The sequence below is a fragment of the Cibotium barometz genome, chromosome 32, assembly GCF_041138505.1.
Source record: "Cibotium barometz isolate CiBa-2024 chromosome 32, ASM4113850v1, whole genome shotgun sequence".
Lineage (NCBI taxonomy): Eukaryota > Viridiplantae > Streptophyta > Polypodiopsida > Cyatheales > Cibotiaceae > Cibotium > Cibotium barometz.
Window position 1 is genome coordinate 1,701,674 of NC_141077.1, and position 26,894 is coordinate 1,728,567.

The window sequence follows — 26,894 nt, forward strand, 5'->3', positions numbered from 1 at the left end:
TAGCTGCATCAATTTGATCAATACGAATGCGAGAGCCCCTAAGATGCTGAGTGGATGCAACTCTCCAATCCTCTAGAAGACTCTTAAAGGTCTTCCAAGCAAGAACTGTGTATGCGCATCTCTCCCATCCTGACCATTGCATATAACGAGATGCACCAAGTGGATGACCAGCCTCATCCCTAATGAACTCGTTCCACATAATAGGTTGTCGGTCAGCCTCGTCCAAAGACCTAGGAAGCCTTTGTCGCAAAAAATATCTCATGCTTCTCCATGCTCTGACAATGGCTGCAATAAGAGGGAAAGATGGTGCCCTAATATCAGCCTCTGTGAAACAAAAAATGTGTCTTGGGCATCCAATCTCTCCCGACCCTAGGTGTACATCTAGAAATCTGAGAGACAAGAAAAAATCCTTCCAAGGCTCAGTGCGCCTGGTAGGAAACCTCTGACCACAAGTTTGCAAAGCGACGCCCTGCATTGAACATACAGATCGATAATATTCAAGCCCCCCTCTCTTTTGGGCTGAATAACTGTGAGCCAAGCAACCCTGCACGAGTGTCTGAGGTGCCATCCAAGCCCGCCGACCAATGGAAATTGCGGATCAATCTTCGCAATTGGCCAATGCACGCACGAGAGAAGCACCAACAAGAGGCAATAAACCAAGCTGAGGCAAGAAAAACCTGATTAGCCACCAAAGCTCTGGAGGCTAAATCTAATCTCCTAGAGCTCTAATGGAGGAGCTTCTTCCGGATACTCATAATAAGTATACCGAAGCAAACTGCTATGCAGGAGAAATATCAATCCCAACTTGGCATCCCAAATATCTAGCAGTACATCCTCTGTTGATCCAAGTAAAACCAAGCTCTGCACCCCAATCAACTCTCGGTGAATCACTAACCCAAAAGCCAATAGATTTGTGCCAATTAATGAGTGCCCCTGCTGCCAAACAGAACTCATCTAGTGCTACCCGGAAGGAGCATAAGCATATATGTGAAGCCTCCAAAAATAGGGCTGTGTCATCAGCTAACTCAGAGTCAACCAACTCCTCATGAGACTACGAAGAGGCAACCTCAATCCTGAAATACCAGCAGTGGAGTGGAGAAAGATGCTCATGGCCTCTGCAACTATGATATATAATAAAGGGGCTAATGGGCAGCCCTATCGTACTGAGCGAGAAATCTGAAACCGCTCTCCTCTATCACCGCAAGCAAGAACTCTACTGTGGGCATCACGATATATGCATGAAACTCCCTTGATCCATCTCTGAGAGAAGCCCATAAGAGAGAAGCCCATATGACTAAGAGTACCCTCAAGAAAGTCCCAATCCACTCTATCATAGGCCTTCTCAAAATCCAAGAGCAGAATGGCTAAGGGCTGATTGCTCGGCTTTAGCCCATTCGACGGCCTCCCAAAACGAGAAAATGTTGTCAAAGATGCTCCTGCCATGTAAGAATCCATTTTGGGTATCATGAATAACATCCTGCAAAATTGGCTACAATCTGATGCTCACTGCCTTAGCAAGAATCTTATAGGCAGTCCCAAGTAAGGTGATAGGTCTCCCGTGGCCAATCAATGTCTTATCCCCGCTCTTAGGAATAAGATAAATAAGCCCCTCAGTGAGAGAAGAAGGCATAGAACCTGTGTCCCACATCTCCTGTAAAGCCGATGTTATCTCAGCCCCAATCTCATCACAAAAAGTAGTGAAAAAAACAAGGGAGAGGCCATCCTCCCCTGGACACTTACCATGAGGTAAGGCATGAAGAGCATGACTGAACTCCTGCATAGAAAAAGGGGCATCCAAAGCGGCACACATCTCCTCGGTGATTAAATCTGGCAATGCATTCCAAACCTTCCTCTCTGCCCTGTGTCTCAGATCAGAATACGACTCAGCACTAAGAAGCTGGCAGTAGAAATCGGTGGCAATCTGTCTAACCATGAGAGGATCTGAGAGTGAAGAGTGCCATGTGAATCCTGCAACTGTCTGACACTATCTTTGGCATGAGATGGGTCGGGTCGTGAGAAGCAAAGAAATGTTTGTTACATCTACCACCCATCTGTGTCCAAAAGGATTCCTGGGCATGGAAACGATACTCCGCACACGCTGCTCAAGAGAGTGATGAAGTTCTACTCTAATAGTACATAAAGAATCTGCAACCCATTGAGCATGAGGATGTTTCTCGTGCTCTTTCTGCAAGGCGGCCAATCTACGTCTAATAGCCCTTTCTAAGTCCAAGGCCTCTTGCCTCTTAGACAAGGCACATGTGTGATAAAAGTCACTAATATCACAAAGAGCAGAGGCCTGTAAGAAGTCATGAGATCTCCAAATATCAAGCATACGACACTATAGTTCTGCATCTGAAAACAAATGATCAGAGATGCGTACATGGGGTGCTGATCCATGGCAATTCGGATCTCTAATACATAAAACCACTGGGCAGTGATCCGATTTGGAGGTGCCTGTAGCAATCAAAGTATGTCCACCTCTGTCAAGCACCCAATCACCCACATAAAATCTGTCTAACCGTGCATAGATACATCCTACATCTCTTCTCCTATTAGACCATGAATAAAGAAGAGTGAATGGACTCCTCAAAATGTCATCCTCATGCCAACAATCTCTACCATGAATGGAGAGTATATACCTCTCCCAAGACGCTCTTTCAAGAGGATGCACCAAGCCCTCATGTCCACCTCTTTTATCCGTTGGCATCTCAACCATGTTAAAATCCCCACCAATAATCCAATGGTCGGCAAGAGGCATCAATGTAGTGAGAGATTTCCAAAAGGCACTCCTCTCACCTCTATGGTTAGGAGCATAGAGGTTGAGAATACCAATGCCTGTAGTACCCTGCATAAGAGGGATCCACTGCGCTCTCGTAGGCAAAATGACACCATGTCCAATGATGCAAGGCAAGATCAAAGCTGAAATAGAGATACAAACACCACCCTTGGTACCAACAGCCGATGACCAAAAGGTGTGTCCTGAGAGAAGCTTGCCTGATCTCCCACACTGACTAGCATCCAGTTTATGCTCTTGCAAGAGCAATATATCCATAGGTCCACCTATGACTGCACAATGAAGCTGGATTTTTACAATTTGTTTCCGTCAACGCGGAAAAAAACCCCCAAGACCCTGAATGTTCCAAGAGACAATCCTCATAAAGACTCAGAGAGTAGGAACGACCAGATCTCGTGGTCGACGAAGGACCCCCTTTAGAGGCGGAAGTACGTCTCGCATAGGTAAGGGAGGGAAAATCTGACGATGTAAACCTTACCTCTCTCTCCCACTCCGAGGAAAAGCCAGGGCTAGTCCTCAGAACTAGAGAGGTACCATGACAATGCGAATGTGCAACATCATCCTCAAGGGTGCAATCATCCTGTAAATAACTGTAATGCAGCATCCTCCTGTGAGGGATCCAGATCATGTGTTTGCAAGGCCTCATCCTCCAAAAAAGGATCAACATCCTGTGAGGCAAGAGCTGCATAGGGGTTAGGGTGCTCCACAGGGAGTGTGGGTGAAGGGGCAGGTACGGGGGTCCGAGGGTGCCTTCATCCCCGCCGATGTATTCAATTAGGTGTGACCGGTAATTCTGTAGCTTCTTGTTAGCTACCTATCTTGCTCAAAAATTTATTAAAAGATCTCTAGAAAATTAGAAAATCTAGGGATGGTTTTTAAACCCTTGCATGACTCCCCAAAATTTACATCACTTCAATTTACATCACTTCAATTGACCATCGAAAACTCTAAAAATTGGAATTTTTTAGTCTTAAGTTTTGAGCTTAGCAACTTCATTTTCTGAAGCTTGAAACTATGGTTTTATGAAAGTGGAAAATTTTTCCTATACGAGCGAGTATTTTTGAGTCTCCTACAACCACTGATTAATAGAAGATGATGAAATTGAAGCTTTTGTTGACGTTTGAGTGATTTTAAAGCCTCCTATGCTTACTAACCACATCTATGGTGTCCGATTTAAAAGAGGGTTTAAAGATTGAAAAATTGTTTTGGATTTTGAAGTCGTTTGTAACATGAAATATTGGTTTTTCTACCTCCCTTTGCCCTTTGGTTATTACCCAATAGTCACAAGTACCTCTAACCTTCAACCTTTGCTTTTAACCTTCAATTTCTTTAATCTTTTTCAATCTCTTCCACAAATTGACCTAGGCCATGCTCTGATACCACTGATACAAGAATCTCCATCTAGATATTTATGGAATTAATTTTTCAAGTAAATTAATTAATTAATTAACCATTCAACCTAAAGTAATTGCATCAAACTCAACATAAATTAAGCTTGAAAAATAGCATATAAAATATCACATCAAAATACTTAGCTTTTGCACTATAAAATATCTCCCCTCATGTGTGTGGTCTATCCCCACGAGTATTTATAAATGGTTATTCCAATAATAGGCCATAGCCTCCAAAAATATAAAAAGTGTGCTTTTCTTCGCACGACACTCTCTTTTCCCAAAATAGAGAGTTCTATCTTTATTAAATTACTTGGGACTAGGGAAAAGCTTTCAAGCTTTACAAAATCTCAAAAAGTAATTATTGTCCAAGTCTATGCTTTTTACATCTAAGCTTATGGAAATTAAAAAAATGATGTGCACAAGAACTAGCACATATATACAAAGCTTATTCAAAATTATGAATGCCTTCCAAAATTAAGGTTTGTGCGCATCCACCTTAATCTTCCAAGTCCTCCTCACCTATAAAATCATATAATTCAATAAAATCAACACATATTCCATAGACATACAAACCATCACCACACACATGTTCAAGAATCACCTTGCCATAGAAACCAATTACAACAAACATAGGAAGCCACACGCATATGTCAATGTGCACCAAATGTATCAATATTTGTAATGGCATTACCCACAATATTAACATGATTTGGCATGACTTAAAGACAATCCAAGCGTCCTCGAATTATCTACATTCTCATAACACTATGTGATGATGTAGAGTCCATCCCAAGTTTGTCAAGGTGGTTTTCTAGATACCACAAGAGATTCTCCATGTTGTAAAGTCGGTCATCAGAACCGATGATCGGATTAGTCAAAACAACAGAAGCATGCAATTATACACCAAGCTCGTTGGCATAGGGAACTAATGAAGAACAGTCATCTCACTCATGTGCTAGACCCAAAATCCATACGGAGGAGTGCCGCAGTTGAATTGTCAGAATTACAATTACAAGAATCCGAAAAGTTGGGAGAATATGGATCCATAGAGATGGATATCTCATCAATATGTAAAGCACCATCTATTATGTACACGTGTGTCAATTTGCCTCATCTAACGTATTGGCATGTGTATCAATTGCAAAGCCCCATCTAATGTGTTCACATGTGTTATCAAAAGCAATATCATCTAGCATTGCTACATGGGCATCCGAGGGTTCTTCCATGAATTCCTCCTTCCCATGCCATCTCAACCTCATCTTCGTCTGAATTATTTTTCTACTGTGCGCGGACAGTGCTTAGACTGGTCGCCTACACAATTGTGCATAGGTTGAAAATGGCTTGGTGGCTCTTCGCGCTTCCACTTGCAGCTTGTCAGATTCATCAAAAGTGAAGGGGAGGAGGTTGATGAGCCGTAGAAATGGCGAGAAGTCATCGAAGCTAATGACCAAGAGATGGGGATTATATGTGTGTAGTACCTACCAGTCATGGGTATAGCAGAAGCTAGTTGTAGTGAACGTTATGGAGTCGACTAATTTGAAAAATGCAAACAAGCTACATAATTAGATTGGATTCTGGGATTGGGCCTAAGTCATTGACAGATTTGCCAACGTGATGGGATGGGAAATTGAGAATGACACAAGATGAGTAACCATAGACTAAATTGTGCATCCTCACATAACTAGTGCATTCCATGTCTTTCAAAGTTTGTGCATCCTCACATAACTCATGCATTCCATGTCTTTCAAAGTTTACAAGAAAAGCTGGGATTCTTGTAACCACCCACCAGCCCACTAGTTGCTATTAGTCGATAATTGCCATTTCTTGTAATGATGCTGTCTGTCTCATGGCTATTAGTCATTGGTGTTGGAACTGTCGGTGGCCAATTACCAACAACAGCCCTAAGATTTGACTGGGCAGTGAAACAAGCCTAAAAGCAGAAGCAATCTTCTCATAGATCTAAAGGTTCCGAATACTTGTCAATTTCAGGTCTACACAGCTTTTAAGCCATCATTTTGAAAACCTTGTGAGCTTGTTTTTGTCCATAAACATGATTCCTCCAGATTGAGCAGCAATATGCGCTGGTAGCCTTTCAGTTGAGAATGTAACAACTTCTCATACATTTATCTTTGATATGCTGAAGCGCACAGCATGGCTATATGAATCACTTCATTATAAAAGCTTTACAACGTTCCCATTGATCCACCTTCCATTGGCAAAGCTCAATCCACTAACCTCCATTACCTTACACTTCAAGAGGATACAACTCTTTAATAGATTAAGTAAACATTAACTGTGCACCACCAACCTCTGACTTTCAATAGGTAAAGATCCTCAGTAAATAGAATGCTCAGCCAATATGCCGTTCAGCATAGGCCCTCCTAAGCTTGGCTTCCAAAGCACCAGTGTGATCATTCAACGTTGAGACCACACCCTCAAGCTCCGAAACTTCTTGCTCAATCTCATCAATCTGTTGAATATATTGTTGAAAGCTATCATTCTTCAACTTGAGCCGTTCTACAAACACGCGCAGACCTGCTGCAAAGTCTCCAAATTCATTGTACTCGTCTGCTGTACGCAAATTCATCCTTTCAAGGAGCTCCAATGACTCTGTGTTACACTGCACAAACAACCGCACAGGAGTTTCCTTGACATTACAAACAATGGGTATTTCCAAGAAACAATCAGATAAACTATTGAAGAGCTTGTGTTCAAGGGCCAGGACGGCTTCCTCATCTAGCGCAATTATATGAACTAACCTGAAGCTGGGACTGCACGATCATGGCAACATTTACAAAAAGAGAACGAATTGCTGCTGCAAGGGGGTCCTGCTGCTGTTGCACCTCTGCCTCCTTTCCTTGAGTTTTTAATGCTGCTTCTTGGGGCTCTTGGGAGCTACTAATTGCAGGAGGTTTTGAAGGCACTTCCTGAGATGAGGTCTCCGCCATTTACGAATGCAACAATGCCTGTTATAAATTTGAAAGATTCATTTGTTAAAGGCAGAGACATCAACTGCACACCAAGAAACCTACACTAGACATAAGAATCGCTTTCTGTAATAATATTTTAAAGCTAGAACAAACACCCACCCAGCCCCCCCCACCCCAAAAGGAAAGCCACCCACTGCACAAGATGTATGGGAAATTACCAATTGCACTTTGAAGAAACCAAAGGAAATGAAGTCAGTCCCAACTACATCCGCAATTGGGAAAAGATGGATGCACAGGCACTTGCTTGCATTATCATGAATTGTGTGAATATTGTTATTAAACACATTCAAGGTTCAAAAACTGCCGCGGAAGATTGGGAGATGAGTAAGAATCTCTATCAGACCAACACACCGGCCGTTCAAGAGAAAAAAGCAAAGGGAAAAGTAGGAGTCATCCAGTGAATCTTTTAACAAGAATAATAAGAACTAAAAATATTGTTTCTTCTGTGGAAAGAAGTCTAGACATTTTACTTAAAATTGCTATGAGCGAACAGCGGAGGGGGAGAAAAGTCCAGCCAACCAAGAGGCCAAGACAGAGGGTGGTAATGTTGCCAAACCAAGAAAGAAGACCTCTTTGTCAGCATAGAAGAAGATACAGAGGAGATAGCCATGTTATCTACTACTTCGCAACAGTGAATTGTAGACAATTGCGTCATAACTCACTTGTGCAACAAGTTAGACTGGTTAGAGGATTTCCTCTCTCTTTCTCTCTCTCTCTCTCTCTCTCATGGATTTCTTGGTGTGGTATAACCCACCCTAGTTATGCTTAATCTCTATGCTTATCAGAATGATCAATCCCATAGTAGGGATTCTTAACATGGTATCAGAGCTAGGATGGGCTCTTGATTATGGTGAATATTTATGTATAGTTTTCTTGGTTATGAGGTTATTTCATTAAGCAATGATTTTTTATGTATAGTTTTCTTGGTTGTGAGGTTATTTGATTAAGCATTATTTTCGTTTTATTATGAAAAAATTAAGCACACTCATTGTCATTAGTATTGCATTTGGAGAGAGATTATGTTGTTGGTGATTGGAGAGATTATGAAGCTGCCTACAAAGCTGAAAATGGAGATTTCAGCAAGATTAGAGAAAATAAGCCGCCAATGTTGAGTTAGAGTGAAGTTTTGCAACAACAATGAAGCTGACAATTAAGGATACAAGCAAGGATTTGCATCATGGAGTCACCGTTGTCATCAAAGAAGCTTCCAACAAAGTGAAGGTGCAAAAGGAGATTGCAACATGAAGGTATTTTGTGATTTTTCCTTGATTTTTTGGTGTTTTGGGTATAGTGTATGCTCAATATATTAAGGACTACTATGGTGATGGGATTTGTGAATCCGCATATGGCAAATGAGGACCAGAAGGTGCATTTTGCTTGGCTGCGAGCAAGCAAGTTGTGGGCTCAATTTGGAGTCTATGTGTGTGCATCGAGAAGAAGATGCACTTGTGTGTTGTTCATTGAAGATGAGCAACTCTAGGTGGGAGTCATGGCAACTTCCACAACATCGGCACCTTGGGTTTCTTGCGAGAAACCTTCCAAAGAAGCACCCTTGAAAGTGATGCATGGATGACAATACACATCTAAGCTCAATGTGGAGCTTAAAGTAGTCAAATGGTGGCTACTATTGAAGCAATTAGAGGTTTGGGCGTTGAGCGGATAGAGACCCAGTGCTACCAAACCTTCCCAAAGAGGCAAAGATTTGTAGCAATGAGAAGTTGCATGTGAAGCTCAATGGAAAGCTCACAAAAGCCTTTAGAAGAAAATGGCGCGGAAGACTGAAGATGCAGCAATGATGATAGGATCATCATCATAGTATGAGCTAGCAAAGACGGCCAGAAACGGATGCTTGTGTGCACAAGAGAGAGAAAGTTCAATACAGAAGATGTTGACCTTAGAGATGTTATCTCAAAGAACACCTTCAGCAGTAGCAACAACAAGAAAAGGGACTAGAGCAAGTGCATCAGCAGCACTGTAGCAGCAGGCATTAGCAAGCGATGCAATAGCTCAGTCAGCATCTGCAGGAAGTAGAGCAACATAGCAGCAATAGCATGTGGATCTGCAGGCAGGAGCAGCACATCAGCAATAGCAACACAAAGAAGACGATGACCCGAGTAGCTCAATAGAGAGCTCAGGCTATATTTAGGTCGAGCAGCATGGAAGGAAGAGAAAGTAGTAAAAGAAAGCGCAGCACAGACATTGTCAGCATCGCAAGGTCTGTACGAGACCATGAGAAATCTCAGCAACTAGTGGTTGACGCGCAAGTAGGGAAGCGAAAGTGTTCGGAGCAGCATGAGCCAAGTCGAGCTATGGCGGACCTGTCTGTGAAGTTCAATGGCTGTAGCAACCACATCTGAGAACCAGAGTCAAGAAGAAGATGATAGCCACGTGATGCAGGGCCCAAGCAATGTGGCGCAAACAAGCTGGATTTGTCGTGTAAAATGCCTGACACATGGGTCCAGGCACAGTCAACAATGGCCGGCGCAGTCAAGGCAAGCCCCGTGCCATTTGGCATGCAAATGACAACGAGAGAAGCATTTAAATCAGCATGCTGCAACAAAACAAAAAAGGATAATTTGATATCCTTATTGGGCTTGACCCTTATTAAATTTAAGGGAGGATTCACACACCTTCATTAGTTAAAACTTTGACTGAAATGCTTTGAAATTGGATTTTCACCCATTGTATGGGGGGGTAACCGTACCCGAGCACATCGAAAGCTCAAAACGAGATTTGTAATCACCCAATTGCATGAGGGTTCTCCTACCCGCCGAGCCGTGTAGAGCTCAAAAGCGAATGTGTATGCATGTGCATAGTGTTGGGTTTTATGCTGTGTATGCACCCAGAGGAGTGCTAGTGATCATCAGTAGATTACTGGAGCACTTTTTACTTCAGTTAGTGGAGATTTTTTCCCCAGTTTAGCTTAGTTTCACTTTTTACTTCAGTTAGTGGAGATTTTTTCCCCAGTTTAGCTTAGTTTCACTTATAACAGTGGCAAGGATTCCTCTATGCCCGGCATAAGGCGGTGCATGGCATTCATCCGTCACTTTCTACCTCAAATTCTTATGTACACAAGCAATTATGAATGATCAAATACCCATCATGTATGGAGTAATTCGGGGCTGCTATACCCTGCTGAAAACCAGCCCATATATGCTGAAAATCATCATCTGTATGATAAGAATTTCGCATATTTGATAAGTCCTGATGATAGGCTACTGTAATAGCACTTACTTGAGGCCTTCGGGATAGTGCATCGGCCACTACATTCTTCTTACTAGATGTAAGATCTGAAAATGAAACATAGATAGGAAGTTTGCCTATCGCATATGTTTCTCAGATAGTTTAGTCTGTGTAAGAAAATATCGTAGACTCTGATGATCAGTCTTAACGGTAAATTCAGCTCCCAAAAGATAATGCTTCCACATCGTGAGAGCATGAATCACTGCCAATGACTCTTTCTTGTAAACCTGCAAGTAGAGTTCGGCATGTTGCAACCGACGGCTCTCATATGCCACTGCATGGCCTTCCTGGTTCAACACTGCACCAATACAACTCCCACATGCATCACATTCCACCGAGAAAGGTTTATGCAAATCTGGAATGATCAACACCGGTCCAGTCATGATTGCTTCCTTTAATCTAAGAAAGGCATTCCTTTGCTTGTTACCCCAGTGAAAAATAGCTTTCTTCTTTGTTAAATCATGCAAAGGTGAAGCAATCTCGGCAAAGAGCTTAATAAACTGGTGATAATATGAGCATAATCCCAGAAAGCTCTTGATCTCATGTACATTATTTAATTCTGGCCAATCTTTTATAGCCTGCAACTTGGCGGGATCCATACGTACCCCATCCTTGGATACAATATGACCAAGGTAATGAATTTCAGCCAAGAAAAATTCACTCTTCTTGCCATTAATGTAGAGCTTATGGCGACGAAGCTCTTCAAACACTATGGCCAAATGCTCCTTATGCTGCTTTTCATCTTTAGAGAACACAATGATGTCATCAAAGAAAGTATCTATGAACTTTCTGTGTGCTCTGAAGATCCAATCCATCATACGATTAAATGTGGCAGGAGCATTGGTAAGTCCAAACGGGACCACCAAGAACTCATAAAGCCCAAACTGTGTACGAAAAGTAGTTTTGTGAATATCTTGAGGGGCCACCCGTATCTGATTATATCCACTCTTAAGATCGATGCGGCTAAAACATGCTGCACCCTCCAGCCTATCCAAAATATCATCGATATGTGGTATCAGAAACTTGTTCGTTATCGTCACCTTGTTAAGGGCACGATAATCCCCACACATCCTGTACGTCTCGTCTTTCTTTTGCACCAGCAACATAGGTGAGCAATAAGGAGATGAACTAGGACGTATCAACCCTTTCTCAAGCAAGTCATTAACTTGCGCCATAATCTCTTCTTGCTGACTTGCACTCACCCTGTAGGGAGGTCTATTAGGGGGCGTACTCCCGATTTTATCACAGGTCTTCCTAAGACACAGCAAGGGAATGATGCCATCTGAACTATTGTGGATAGGTTCAGTAAGCAAGCACATTTTATTCCGGTACAGAAGACCATAAAGACAGAGCATATGGCAAAGATATTTATGGCACAGGTTTTCAAGCATCAGGGTATGTCAAAGACGATTGTGGGGGATCGTGATCCTCGCACCACAAGTCTCTTTTGGCGAGCATTGTTTGATAACATGGGAACGAGCTGAATTTCTCTTCTGCATATCATCCAGAGACAGATGGGCAGAGTGGGATTGCAAATTCAGCAGTGCTTGATCTTTTGAAATGCTATGTGGCTGACCGCAAATCAAATTGGGAGAAGTATTTGTCACTAGTAGAGTTTGCTTACAACAATATAGTGCATACTTCTACGAGCAAGGCGCCCTTTGAGATTGTTTATAGCAAGATTATTTTGCCACCTATCCTTCGCACGAAGGATGAGATATTTGCAGCAGATGAGTATGTAAGGATTTGGATATGGCCTTTGCACAGGTCCGGACAGCCATACAGAGATCCCTGGATAAGCATAAGAAAGCTGCAGATAAGCATAGAAAGCAATTGGATTTGAAGGATGAAGATTGGGTTTTATTGAAATTCCAAAAGGCTCGCCTTTGCAAGCAGATTAGGAAAGATGGTAACTATCCGAAGCTATCTTGCAGGTATTATGGACCATTTCAGATCTTGGAAAAGATCAATGAGGTAGCTTACAAGCTAGTGTTGCCAGATCATTGGCGGATTCATAATGCTTTCCATGTCAGTCTCTTGAAGAGATATGTTGGTCCTCAGCCCGTGGAGCCAGTTATGGAAGATCAACCCGAGGTTGATGAGCTGGAAGAGGTATTGCAGCATGAGCAGATTGTTTTTCACAAGGAGCGGAAAGCTGCTAGAGGCAGGCTTGTCCGTAAGTACCTTGTGAAGTTCAAGAACTATCCAGCACTTGATGCGAAGTGGATGGACGAGGCATATTTTAAAGACTATCCAGATCTTCTTGCGGCCTACTTGGAAGCTTTTCAGCTGCGGGCAACTGATTAGAAGCCGGGGGGAATGTCACCACTTCTCTAGTAGACGTCTAAAATGATGTCATGATTGAATACATGTGGAAGGGCTCCATGGAAGAATTGGTATCCTGGTGTGAGTTCCTGGCATGATTTATGAACTCGTGGAAGGGTGGTAACCCTCGTGAGTGACTCTGGACTCATGGAAGGGTGGTTACCCTGGTCATTACTTTTTGGTCTTGTGTGGACTGCGCTTGTGAACGAGCTAGTTGAATGTACAAGATGTAAGTTGGGAGATTTCATCCACTATGTTTGTGCACCAGCATATGTATGTGAGTTGCACATGCATGGATGACTTGTTTTTGATGCCTGGACATTGCTTGGTATTTTGCCTGTGAATGTCCACCACGGGCACCGGGGACGCCCGAACAACCCGTGGATATGCGTGTGCACACCTGTTTGGGACTCATATGGTTTCCTTATGTGTTTCGCACGTGGTAAGTGTGCATACTTAACCCAATTTATTCATTATTTCATGTAAATAAGATTTATTGGGTGCAGGATTCACATTCACTTAAAGTGTGGGCGGACACACTTATAATTTTATAAGTGAGTTCACATCAGGGTGGACTATTTTTAATGAACCAAGGCCAAATATGACAGATGGGCACCCGGGCATTCCCAAAAAGCTTCACGAGTTGCTATTCTGGGTGTGGGAGGGCCAAAGTGGGCAAGCCCTGACTTGTAGAGCACTCATCTGGAAATCGTGGGCTATTAGGAGCTGTGTGGACAGGAAAAACAGCAAGTTTACTCATACGCATGAGCTAAAGGTGGAATACATGCGAAGTACAAGGGTCCCAAGGCTGGCTGGCTGCTATTTCTCTCTCTACAGGGCAGGTCAACTTCATCTACAGGGGCTGCAGGCTGATCGATTTGGCTCCAGGAGCTTGTGCATGGCTGTTGGGACTGTTTTTGGGCTTCTCTGCTGAAAATAGGGCTTGGACGGAGTGAGCAGAGCCTCTACAGGAGTTGGCCGACTATTATAAGGGCCATTATTGGCTGCTTTTACAGGTTTGCAGGAGGTTTCTCACGACGAAACTTGAGCAAACATGTCCCTAGACAAGTACCGGGCCTGGGAATGTGATCTGGTGGAGCCTGTGGGTGGCCAAAGAGCCAAAACCATGGCTCGTTACTGTTTTGCAGGTTTGGGACAGCACTTTCTTAGAGGGTTGGTGACCGCTCTATCAAAGTAGAGGAGTGGTTGGTGATCACTCTACCCTAGTTGGTGACCGAGGGTGTTCTACAGAAGCAGTTGGTGATCGCTCAACCTTGGTTGCTGACCGAGGGTGTTGCAACAAGAGTGGTTGGTGACCGCTCGACCTTGGTTGGTGACCGAGGAGTTGCAGGTAATGTGTTTACCTATGTTTCCACAGTTGGATAAATCTGGTGTCGGCTGAATGAGTGTGTACTCTCCGGGCACCCGCATCTTGTACATATAAATACTTTTGTTGGTAATAAGGGGGAATGGGGGTGGGGGCTGGCCCAACTTCAGCCGCTAGTGCTGTGTCATGTGCAAGTTGGTTTATGTTTGCAGGATGTATATGCTGATGTAATGTTTCACAATGATGGTAATCATGTATATGCCAAGAATGGTTGATGTATGTATGCTGTTTTGGTAGTGAATTGGTTCCGTATACACGTGCCCGTGTGTGACATGTGCAATGCTACATTGTACGGATGATGGGTGAGTTGTAGAACACCTCGATTAAGAGGGGGTATTGAGAGATGTAATCTTCGGAGTGTGCCTGGGAAAGCACCTTAGAGGTGCAAGATATTGTGGAAAGATAAGAATTCCACATATGATATTGTATGGTGTGTGAGTGTTGACCAAAAGAGTGAAAAAGAGTGCCACATGGATGCACGCATGTAAAGTGAGATGAGGGCTATCTATATTAGAAGCCTTATTGTATGGTTCTTTGTGATATGCAATAGAACTTGTGTTGAGTGTGCTACTCTCTCTCTCTCTCTATCTAATGGATTTCTTAGTGTGGTATAACCCACCCTAGTTATGCTTAATCTCTATGCTAATCACCATGATCAATCCCATAGTAGGGATTCTTAACAAGTCGAGCATCAAGGAGGCCAACACGTGTGCCACATGGCACTCCCACATGGCAATCGGCTGCCTGGGACAGCAGGCGACCATCCACCCACTGATTCTACTTCTATGCGGGATCACATCAACAAACTGGAGTCATTGCGATCTGAGATTTCTAGGTGCGGGAAGGAGATTTCCTCTGAGAATATGGCCATCTGGATACTTGCTCAGTTGCCCCCGAAATATGAGAGTTTCTATTCTTCACTTCTTACCTCAAGACGGATGGAAACCATTACGTGGGATGAGCTGCTGCCTATGGTCCTTGATCAAGAGAGCAGATTCAAGGATTCTTCTTCAAAGAAGGTACCCACGCTTTTATTGGCCAGAGAGGGGGACAGCCTAACAGAAGCAAAGGTGGGCACTTCCTTCTAAGGATTCTAAGGACTCCGAAGACTCCAAGGATGCAAAGCCGAAGGGGTCTTCAACTTCTAATTCTTCTAGCAACTAGAAGGTTTGTGATTATTGCTCCAAATAGGGGCACTTATGGCGACAATTCCGGAGTCGCATGCAGGATTTGGAAGGGAAGTCAAAGGACAGAGGGGCAAGTTGTGGAGGAGTCAGCTTTTGTCACCTTGATTGATCTCGAGTCCAAGACCAAAAACCTTGACCGGAGGCAGACCAGAGGCAGTTGCTACTGCTGTTTATATTCTTAATCGGTCCCCTACTACTACTGTTCCAGGATAGACCCCCTTCAGACCTACCTCGGTAGAAAACCCACAGTTTGTCATTTTCGGGTTTTTGGGTCTCATGCATTTGTTCATGTACCTGATGGTGACAGGGGGAAGCTGGATGCTAAGTCCAAGCATCATATTTTGGTTGGTTACAACTCAAAATCTAAAGGTTATTGGCTCTACGATCCTGCAACCTCAAAGATCATCATTAGCAGAGATGTGGTGGTTAATGAGACTTCATCTTTCGTTGCAAAGGGGGCTTCTTCATCTTCAGGGGTTGATTCGACTCAACCTCTCCTTGGTTCCTCGCCGCTGGATCCTCATGTTCCTCTTCCTTGACTTGACCCGGCACGTCCTCCAGCACCTCAAGCGGAGGAATCATCCAGCATTGATTAGGAGGAGGAGATTTTGGTGGTTGCTCCACAACAGGCTTCATCTCAGAAGCAGGGTTCAACTTCTGAGAGGGGATCCCAGATTCCCAATTGGTTGTACTAGACTTTGCGAGACTCAAGGGTAACACGGTTGCCTTCACCTCCAGCAAGGGGTCCCCGTCGATCGGAGCAGTTGCGTACCACGACATCATCTCAGAAGAGCCTGTACATCAATTATGCACTGATGTCATGCATCGGGAAGGACTCGAAACCTACTCATATTGGGGAGGCACTTTCCAAACTACCTTGGAAGCGGGCCATGAAAGCAGAGCTTGACTCTATTGAGCGGAATCAAACTTAGGGGCTGGTTCCTGGACCGGCAAAGCGGAAGGTGATTGGTGTCAAGTGGATCTATAAGACCAAGTACAAATCGGATGGGACTCTAGATAAACACAAGGCTAGTCTTGTGACCAAAGGCTATTCTCTGAATAGCTGGCGTTGATTTTGATGATACCTTTGCACCAATTGCTCGTATTACGGACTGTTCTTGCTCTTACAGCACACTCTCATTGGCCCATCTTTCAGGTGGATGTCAAGTCGGCATTCCTCAACGGGGAGCTAAAGGAGGAAGTTTATGTGGAACAGCCCCCGAGATTTCAGGTTCCTGGCTCCAAAGCTATGGTCTACAAGCTGAAAAAGGCCTTATATGGTTTGAAACAAGCCCCCAAAGCTTGGTATGAGAAGATTGATGCTTTCTTTCAATAGAAGGGTTTCAAGCGGTCGGCGGCGACTAATCCAAATCTTTACATTTATCCCAAGAAAGGGTTGAATACTCTCATCATTCTCTATGTGGACGACTTGATCATCACAGGCAGCCATGCAGCACACATTGCTCAGACAAAGGTTGCCCTCAGTCGGGAATTCAAGGTGACAGATCTTGGGTTGCTTCACTTCTTTCTTGGATTGGAGATTTTTCAGCACTTAGATGGCATATTCATCTCACAACAACGGTATGTTACAGAGCTGCTAGAGGCTTTCAGGATGACAGACTGTAAGCCCATCACTTCCTCCATGGACCCCGGCATCAAACTTTCTTCTGCATCCGATCCAGTGGCAAATACACTTATGTACAGGAAACTGGCTGGTTCCTTGATTTGGTTGCTCAACACACAGCCTGATTGTGCATTTGTGGTGGGAACTCTCAGTGCTTTCATGCATGCACCATTGGACACTCATTGGCAGGCATCACTACGTGTGTTGCGTTACTTGAAAGGTACCAAGGATTTTGGCATTTCCTATGCTACTTTACGTGGCTGGAGCGACTCCGACTGGGCTGGAGATGCGGATTCCCAACAATCCACTACAGGGTATTGCTTTACTCTTGGATCTGGAGCCATTTCATGGACACATAAAAAGCAACCCACGATAGTGCTTTCATCGACTGAGGCAAAGTATCGAGCAGCTTGTTCGGCTACTTGTGAGGTGATTTAGTTGCGGCACCTCCTTGAGATCGGTTTTCGACAGCAACAGCCTACCCTTATCTCATGCAGCAACCAGAGTTGCTTGGCTATTACTAAGAATCTGGTATTTCATGCACGGACCAAGCATATAGAGATCCAATACTTTGTGCGGGAACGGATCTTGGAGGGAGACATTATCCTTGAATATTGTCCTACCCAAGACAACACTGCAGACTTATTCACCAAAGGATTATCTCAGTCATCTATCGATGTTCATGGCAGCTCCTTGGGTCTTAGGAGCTGAGAGAGGGTGTTAGCATATATCATCTCCTATTGGTGGCTTTTCTAGTGTCTATGGGGGGCATTTCTATGCTCAGGCATTCCCCATATTTTTCCCTATTATATGGGCCTTTGATGTGGGTTGCCCACCCATTTTATGGAGTATTTCACCTATTTTCAGGTCGTGTAGGCCACTAGGAGGCAATCGGCCACCTGATGATGGAGTATATATATGGGCTGCCCTCTTTCCTCATTTTATCATCATTCCTTGATCATTCTTGGTGAGCACCTTCAGCCCTCTGCCTACGGAGTCCACTCCTCGCCTATGGGCTAGTTGTATCCACTCTTTTCTTGAGATTAGTACATCAGGAGACCTAGACAGACTAGACACAGAGCACCCCGACTCCGTCACCGAGAGAGAGCAGCTGTCCGGATGAGACACCAGATGGAGACACAGGAGAGGCTAGCTCGCTTTCATTCAGACTCAGGGTACATGTTCACGCCACTCACAGCCTCAGCATCGGCGATGTATGATATCTTACATCCCTCTTATGGCACTGGATGGAGTTAGACATAGATCTGCATAGCATGCTTGAGATCAATAGGCCCGGTTGTGAGTCATGTTCCACCTTGAGGCAAAGCACAGCTATTAGGAACAGGCTTAGTGGAGCAGGACTCTTTGATCCCAGGTTGGACAGAAGCATTGCTCTCCATTGGTGCGTAGGTGTGTGAGCGGCAGCCAGGGGTGGGCATGATGTGGGCAGCTCCAGGGCTGAAGAAGTGATGGCCCCAATAGATGGCAGCAGAAGCCAAACAAAGTGCAGCAGCTGGCCTGTTGCTCTACAAGCTAGCTTGTTGGTCTTCACCGATTGGCCACAACTGAAAAATTTGTGCCAAAGGTTGTTAGAGGGCAGCGGAAAGATGTAGTCGAATGACAAAAATGCTGAAGTTCCAAGAGAGAGATGAGAAAGAAAGAAAGAAAGAAAGAAAGATATATTAACGTCTACGAGAGGCCAAAGTCTACCTATGAGACAAAAAATAATACAACTGTGTTCTTCCGGTCATCCGAAGAAAAGAAAAAGAAAGAAAAGAAAAAGTGTGCATGTGTCTGGATACAACTGTGAATCATCATGGATTGGTGGAGCCCATATACAAACAATATAAAGGGGGGGTGGGGATGTGGATGGAGTGCTAAGGCAAGATGCATCTCTATATGCTGAAGGGGTAGTACACCTTGTATGTGGGAACCCTAGCTATTTTTTGATTACTGTAAACTTTAAAGTGAATGTACACAAGAAAGGCAACAAGGCCCTGTCTGCAGGACAAAATTATCTGCTAATGGCATGACCGCATACTTTAGGGTGGCACAACAATAAACTACCTTCATATAAATAAGGGCAGCATAATACAAATCCCGACAACAGGCATGCTTGCAGCAGGTAATTTGACATGATTATCCAATACATCTTGCTTTGTGTGTACCATAAATTCAATCTACAAAACCCCCCCCCCCCCTCCCCACCCAAAAAAAAAAAAAAAAAAAGAGCACTTCTTAGAAGACTTTTAATTTTGGGAAACCAGCGGCTTGTAATTATTTAAACGTTCATAAAGGCATGCTATTGAAGAGAAGTAGCACAGAGAAAGCCTTTTCCCTAACCCCTTTCCTCTCACAAGCCCTAAAAACCCGAAAAGGCGAAGCTAGCTACAACAACCACAAAAACAAATCAGAGATGGAGGCATACCTTCGATGGAATGCAGAGAGCGAGTTTCCTTAGTGATGGTGAGCAGAAGCATTCACTCCCTTGATTCACCGAAAAGACATCGGATCGTGTGGCATTCATTTTGGTGACGTAAGTCAATACGACGTCCAAAACATTTTTCCCAACCAATCACATAGTTTGCAGGCTTTCTATAATGGAAAACCATGCAATTGGGGTCGAAAATTTGGGAGTCAATTGATTGATTATGCACAACAAGGTAACTTTGTTTGTTAACCACATTTGGTTAATGTTACTTTTGACAAACTGTCGCCACTTCTGTACTATAGTTCTTAGTTGTGCCATGCCCTTAATGATATAGGATTATGGAATCTAGACTAGCCTACAACATGTGTATTGCTTGCTAAGATATAATATATATATATAGCTTAGATGTTTTTGGGCGGTCGAGCATTCGTAAACATTAGGCATTTTGAATCTATTTATAATTTAACAATGCATCCTCTCCTCTACCACGTGTCTAAATTTTCTGGGCTCCCACATTCTCTCTTTCCATGCAGTCTGTGTGTTGGTCTGCTTTATGACATCATCTCTCCAGTCTGCCTCTCTCCATGCAGTCTGTCGCGCCGTCTCTCCAATCTGTGCAAAAAGCTTCCGAGTTTTACGCAGCTGCAGAGAATTTATGCCATGTAGAGGTTTCAGAGATTGGCGGGTTTCAAATTCAGCGCTCCTTCATCTTCACCTAAACATTTTTTTTAAAAAATTCACATAGCTGCTGGTGAGATCTCTCTCTCTCTCTCTTGTGTGTGTGTGTGTGTGTGTGTTACATGCCTTTTCGACTATGCTCTCTCACTCTCTCTCTCGTTGCTCTGTGCGTGTGTGTGTGTGTGTGTGTGTGTGTTACATGTTTAGACTAATCTTTGTTTGTGTTTTTGTGCAGGTTTCAAATGTCTGAGTGCCTTTGCGAGGTGAGCAAGCTACAGGTGAGATGTGTGTGTGTGTGTGTGTGTGTGTGTGTGTGTGTGTGTGCGCGCTGCATATTGCTTTGACTAATCTTTCTTTGTGTTTTTTGCTATTTTGCACATGTTGTGCAGGTTTCAAGTGACACCCACTCCTCTTTTCAAAAGGATTCAAGCGTCTCTTCATTTTTGCACTGTTTGCAAGGTGAGTTCTCTCTCTCCCTCTCCCCTCTCTCTGTGCGTTGTGTTGCATGTGTGTTGCTTCTTTAGTAAGGCCACGAAAGTGTGCCTACCGGGATGATGCAGAGAATGTTGCAGCTTTCACATTCGATATAACCTGTGATTAGGGAATCCGAGGAGCATCACCATCTTCCAACTTCCACTAACACGCTTTTGTGCATGCAGATGAGCAAGTGCAGTGCATGCACTCGGCCATCCATTGCCCTCTCAATGTGGGTTTACCCTGTAACACGCACACAACACAGAATAGATGGTGGCATATTACCTTTGAAGAGAATGTTGTGGCTTTCACATTCGATATAACATGTGATTAGGGAATCCGAGGAGCATCACCATCTTCCAACTTCCACTACACTTTCATGCATGCAAACGAGCAAGTGCAGTGCATGCGCTCGGCCATCCATTGCCCTCTCAAGGTGGGTTTATCCTATAACACGCACATAACACAAAATAGATGGTGGCATATTACCTTTGAAGTGAGAACCCATATACCTTACTCTCGCGGTTGTTCCACCATGGGTAGTACTCCTTCCACGAGCTGTTCGTCTAATGTCAGCATAAGCAATAGCCATAGCCACCTTGATGTTTCACCCGTTGTTCCCTCGCCTAGCACGTATTGATATAACCTGCTCATCTGCATGCTTCCAACTTCCACTAATATGGAGACAAGGTAGTTGGAAGCATGGAAGCAACTACAGTGTAGTCGGCCCCATAATTGCTTAAAAACAGTTATTTAATTTAAAACAGTCTCTATAAATAATTGAAAGATTATTTATAATGCACACAGCACTATATTTGTGTTGAAGCAAGAGAGAGAGAGAGAGAGAGAGAGAGAGAGAGAGAGAGAGGGGGGGGGGGGCGGCCATGCACAGATTTTCAACCTCCTGCACAATGTTTGTGTTTGCCCTAATTTCTCTATAGGTGAGCCTGAAGTGCTTCCACATTCATTTCACATTTAGTAACATTTTCTATTTTTTATACCAATGGGACTTTTCTAATATTTTTGCCAATTGCTTGGCCTAGGTAAAGGTTCTTTTTCTCAACGGATATTTTCACATTCTTTCTTAATTTTCTCAAGTGAAATATATTCAATATTCTTCTTTTTGAGTAAAAGATTCATGGGATTTACAAAAATCAATTCTACCCATATTTCCCAATAATGCTCAAAATTCCACTTTTGATAAATACTCATAATTTGAATTATGCTAAAAATTCCTCTTTTTTTCATTTAATTTCTTGGATCTCAAATATCATGGGAATTCCTCTTTTGACATTTAATTGATTGAATTCTAAATGTCATGGGATTTTCTCTTTTATCATCAAATAAATTTATCTAAAATTCCTCTTTTCTTTAATAAAAATATACATTAATTCAATATACTAAGAATTTCACTTTTTCCATTTGAATGATTGAATTTCAAATGTCATGGGAATTCCTCTTTTATCATTTAAATAAAATTACCATAATTTTCTCTTTTCTTAATTATTTAATTATGCATAAACCTTAAAAATTAGTTTTCCATTGAATGTGATGAAAATCATTCTTTTAGCATAGGATGACCAATCCTAGAATATGGTAGGAAGTCCTCTTTTCATGTTATGCATAAGAATGAATTATGTATTAATTTCTTAAAAATTTTGCCATAGCTCCGCTGCTATTACTGATAATTTTTAATATTTTTGAAAAGAATAAACTTAGTAATATAATTATGATAGTATAACTATCTTCTAAACTTAAATCCAATTTATAGATTTAAATCATAAGATTATCATAATTTTAGAAGCATAAAAGTATAAAAAGCCACTTTCTTAACCTCTAGCTTCACAAGCCTAGAGTTTGATTTGTGAATTGAGAATTTATCAATGAGAAGCATCATTTGAATAGAGAATTGGTCATAGGAAGGACCATTCTTTTGGGGAGAGAGATAAACATAAAAAAGCATCCTAAATTAAGCATAAATGTAAACTTTTCTTAATTATTCATTACAACTCTTAAGAAAAGCTTGATTTGCATTATAAACACTTAATTTAGAACCTTCTCAAGCTTGAGAGGGGTTGAGAAGTGAAAACATTGAGAATAGTAGAGAAAAACCATGAAATTACACCTTACCTCTTGATTTTGCTTGCTTCGCTATCTTAGAAGAAGCCCCCAACCAATCAATTGGTTAGTGTGTTGAGAGGAAATCTCCAAGGATGGTTGAAGAGAGAGAGAAGCTCCACTCTCTCCAAAAGTAGGGGATTTTTAAGGGATAATAGAAAATATCATTATTTTAATGTAATAGCATGGTATAGTTCACAGATGAGAATACAAAAGAATGAGGATTCATAACCTTAATTGAACCTTAATTGGACCATAATCTAAAATTTTCAGAAAATCTTGACCCTTAGGCTAAGGTCCTTTATATACATTTTCAATTAATTCCAAATGCACATTGGAAAGTTCTTTTTGAATTTCTGTTTCATGGGAAACCATTTTAGACACTAAGAAGATTTTTATATCCAAAAATATCTCAATTTTGGATTATCTCTCTCTAGACGTTTTCTCTCTCTAGGCCAAAACAGGGTAAAACAAGATCTTTCTTTTATTTCAGAGAGGAAAATAATTACAAGAACAGAAGGGGAGGTTCTTAAACCTTTACACCTCAAAAGCTGGAGGGAGGAATCTTACAAGGTGGATTAGCAATGTTTGGTCTAATCCAAAGATTTGATTATTCCTAAATAATATCACTAATTAGATATCTAATTAATCCACTCAAAAGAGAAAAAATTAGGCAAAAGAGATAAAATTAATGCTAATTCTTGCTAATTAAGGCCTAATGGGGATGGACTAAACATAGATTTGGGTCAAGGTAAGTGTTTAGAACACTAAAGCCACTTCAATTAGTCTAATCACAAGTAATTAGGCTTGATTTTTTGGTTTTTTTCTCTCTTTAAGTCCATTAATCACACTAACCATTAGATTAGCGATAATTAATAAAAATTAAGAGATAGTTTATGATTTTTTAAAGGTTTTTTTTTAATAGATTAGGGTTCTATTTAAGAATGCTAGCCTACCTATGCAAAGGAATTAAGCAAAAAAAACAAGATTAAGCTAAAAATACATAAAAATGGTCTAGGTTTAAGCAAAAACCCTCTTGATTAGGCTCCCTAATAACCCAAATCTCAAGTTTTTTCACTCAAACAAGTAGTAATCCTACTCTAAACACAAAGCTAAACATGAATCACAACAAAAACCTCAATAAAAACCATGCAAAACATCAAAATACATTAATTAATGAAAAAACCACATGCCAAAGAGCTTACCTGGCACTGGGGGCTATGGAGGCTCCATCGGATTTGAATCAAAAACGGCATAGACAAGTAGTGAATTGGTGCTCCTCCCCGTCGGTAGAGCGATGCCAAAGATGTTAAGGAAACCCTACCCTAACGTGTCATGGAAAGTTACCTATCCACCGAGCTCGAGCATAGCTCAAGAGCTCCACCATAGCCGCTTGTCACCGCCATCCTCCTGCACTCATTGCCACACCAAGGCGGTTGCGCTAATCCTATAAGTAATGTAAGGTCTCTAGCGAAGATCATGTGGGATCTCCATGGAAGAGGATCGCGTTGGGATCCTAATCACTCAAGAATATAGAGAGAGAGCGCAATAGGGAACAAGTGATTAGCACCACTCCCAAACGCTAAGCACACCACACATGCTAGATTAGAGTTGCAAGAGAGAGGGAGAGAGAGAACACTCCACTTCTATTGCACAAATGGGAGAATGAGTTACAAACAAGAGAAATTAGCTTTTATAGTTCTAAGCCTTTTCCCATTAGGCCGCCAAGGAGTAAGTGACCCAGGGTGCCCAAAACATAGTTACAAGGTTTTTCTCTATGGTTTGGCCAACTGACCAAGATCCTCTTGTCTGTCCTTCAAAGCTCAATGCTTGGGAGCATGTTTAGGGCATTTCCCTCATCAAATGACGGGATGTACAATATATAGTGCCGACGCCCATTACATATGTGTGTGGACATAGTTGTTGTAGGAATGTGTTAACCAATATGTGGTTAACAAATGGCCTGCAAACGATCCCCACTTTAATTCGAAATACAAAGGGTCAAATCCGTCCACGCATAACCTCAATTATCGAGGTCGGGATTTTCAATATCCCACAACATGCAAACCATGTTTTTATTCTTGGATGACATTTTAGGCTCCACCAACACCTCCCCAATAGTGCGCATGGCCAATGGTAGCTGATGGAAAGTTTACAACCTCCACCCAAATAGGGCATGCTTGGCGCAACATATCTCTATGCTCTGCCATAGGGCGCCAAGGTACAACATGCACCAACTGTCCATTTAGAAATAATGAGACTTTTTACATAACCAAATCTCAAACTTCTTTGGATGAGAATAGGACCTCATAGAATCCTCTGGGACCATCAAAGATTACCATCTAATAAATCATGTAACTAATTTGTAATCCTGTAGAAGAATGGAATTCGTCCACAGTAAAAAAGAAAATTGCAGCATTGTTATAAAAGGATTCCGCTTTCTTGTGCCACAAACCGCCATGTTTCCACTTGGGCATCTACCACTTCCTCTATTGGAACCTTGGTAGCCCTAATGTGATTTGCTGTCGCCCCCACAAATTTTTCCTCATGAGCAGATACATGGTTTTTGTTTGCCATGTGTAAAACTGCTCCCCATTAAATTTGGCTCTCTTATGCTGTGTGAAGAGGGTCTTACCTTTTGATCCAATTTCAAGATTCAAGGGTAGTGTCTACCCTTTTACAACTCAATCTGGTGTTTAGGTGATGATTACAATAGACTTATCAGTATAATTTTACCAGAAATTACATTAAATCAAGGGTAACAAATCTGTACGGAATGGTTGGAGTGTCAAATCATCTCCGAATTGCAATCTAAAGTTATAGGGATCTGTATTAGATACCTAATGGTTAATTTGAACCCTCAATTGCACCAAAATATAGTGATTAGTGTTGATTAATCACTATACAATGATTAGCAAATTAATCCTCTGTTTTGTGTGCAAAAAACAGAGTATGCGGGGAGTCCAAATTTGAGGCCTTAGAGTTCAAATGAGCTCAAATCCTTTCAAGGCCATCAATAGCAATTAGTCTAGTAGAGGATTAAGCCTAGAAACACAAGATTTGACCAAACATTGAATGCTTAATCTCTGTTTTACCAAAGTCACCTATAGATTTGATGAAGAGCTTGGATCTCACTATAAACTTGATCAAATCAAAATATGTCTTCACTAGCTTGTAGAGCACCCTTGAAAACCCCTAGGGCTAAGAGGAATGAGACCCATTGCATCTGTGGAAGACAAGATCTCCATTTTCTTCAGAAAAAGAGGTGCTGGAAAAAATGCAAAATTTTGCTGCTTGCGTTGGCGGTTTGCTTGTTTGTCTTGATAGGCTGAAGCACAAGGCTTGTGGCTATGTGTGGCTAAAGTGGTTTGGGCCAATTTTATGTATGAAGGGAGAGAGAGCTCCTCCACTAGCTGGGGGTGCAGAGAGCTTGTTGAAAAAGAGGTAAAAATCTTAATTATCTACTAATCCTAATTAACTAAGTGATTAGCAAGATAATGGGCTCATAAGATTGATGGATTCTAGGCTAGGCTCTAAAACCATGTTAAATTTGCAGCAATGTGATGAGCTATGGTGGATCAAATACTAGAATCAACATCATTAGAAAAGAGATTAGTGGTTAGTGAGCAATTAATTGATAGCTTAATGTAGGCATGGATAATCAAAAACTAGCAAATTCTCATTAGGCCAATGCCTCAATTTATAGAGTTTACATCCAAGCATCCAATCCCAGTGATTTCTCCTTGAGTCACTCCACCTCTTTTGCTTGATTCTCTCCACCTCTCCCAGAATATCTCCACACCTCCTAAATCTCCTCATGCTACCCTTTATTCTCTCCCAGTAGATACTTCTCACCTTTTCATAGGTTCTCTCACATTTACAGATTCTCTTTTACAGCCTCTTGCTAAGGGCTTGTTCCCGCACACACCCTATTCACTTGTATATTTCAACAGATTTCACGGTTTAGTAAACGCTTATGAAAAGCTACAATTGTTAATGATGTACATCATTATAATCCTCCTTTCACATGAGGGAGATTGGATTTTAGATATATATGTTTGTAGGCACGTGTACTACCACAATCAATGAATAACTTAGGAAATCAATGAATAACTTAGGAAACTACTTTGAAAGTGATGAGATGAATGTCGTGTTACCTATTGGAATATTACTTTGAAAGTAATGAAATGAATGTTGTGTACTACTTGTCATTTATAAATAAACGACATGCTTGGATATTGGTGTTAGT

At 42.1% G+C, this 26,894-nt stretch overlaps 1 protein-coding gene across 2 annotated transcripts; it reads right to left on the reverse strand.

Moving 5' to 3' along the window:
- Nucleotides 1–6,291: 6,291 nt before the first annotated feature.
- Nucleotides 6,292–19,551, reverse strand: BLOS2 (biogenesis of lysosome organelles complex 1 subunit-like protein). 2 transcript variants are annotated; one of them, XM_086772625.1, is made up of 4 exons: nt 19,373–19,551; nt 19,012–19,124; nt 6,948–7,154; nt 6,292–6,808 (listed from the first exon to the last, which is right to left on the reverse strand). In XM_086772625.1, the coding sequence occupies exons 3-4, from the start codon at nt 7,134–7,136 to the stop codon at nt 6,539–6,541; spliced, it is 459 nt and encodes a 152-aa protein (XP_086628751.1). In that variant the 5' UTR covers nt 7,137–7,154; nt 19,012–19,124; nt 19,373–19,551; the 3' UTR covers nt 6,292–6,538. The 2 variants fall into 2 exon arrangements, with proteins under 2 accessions (XP_086628751.1, XP_086628750.1); XM_086772624.1 differs by lacking the exon at nt 19,012–19,124 and having other exon boundaries at nt 19,373–19,546.
- Nucleotides 19,552–26,894: the final 7,343 nt, after the last annotated feature.

Excerpts from the sequence above, each read along its gene's own strand:
- BLOS2 (XM_086772625.1), bottom strand. The coding sequence starts at position 7,136 with ATGGCGGAGACCTCATCTCAGGAAGTGCCTTCAAAACCTCCTGCAATT. Across the intron at positions 6,809-6,947 it reads TCGTGCAGTCCCAGCTTCAG|TGTAACACAGAGTCATTGGA; the intron begins GTTAGTTCATAT and ends TTGTTTGTGCAG.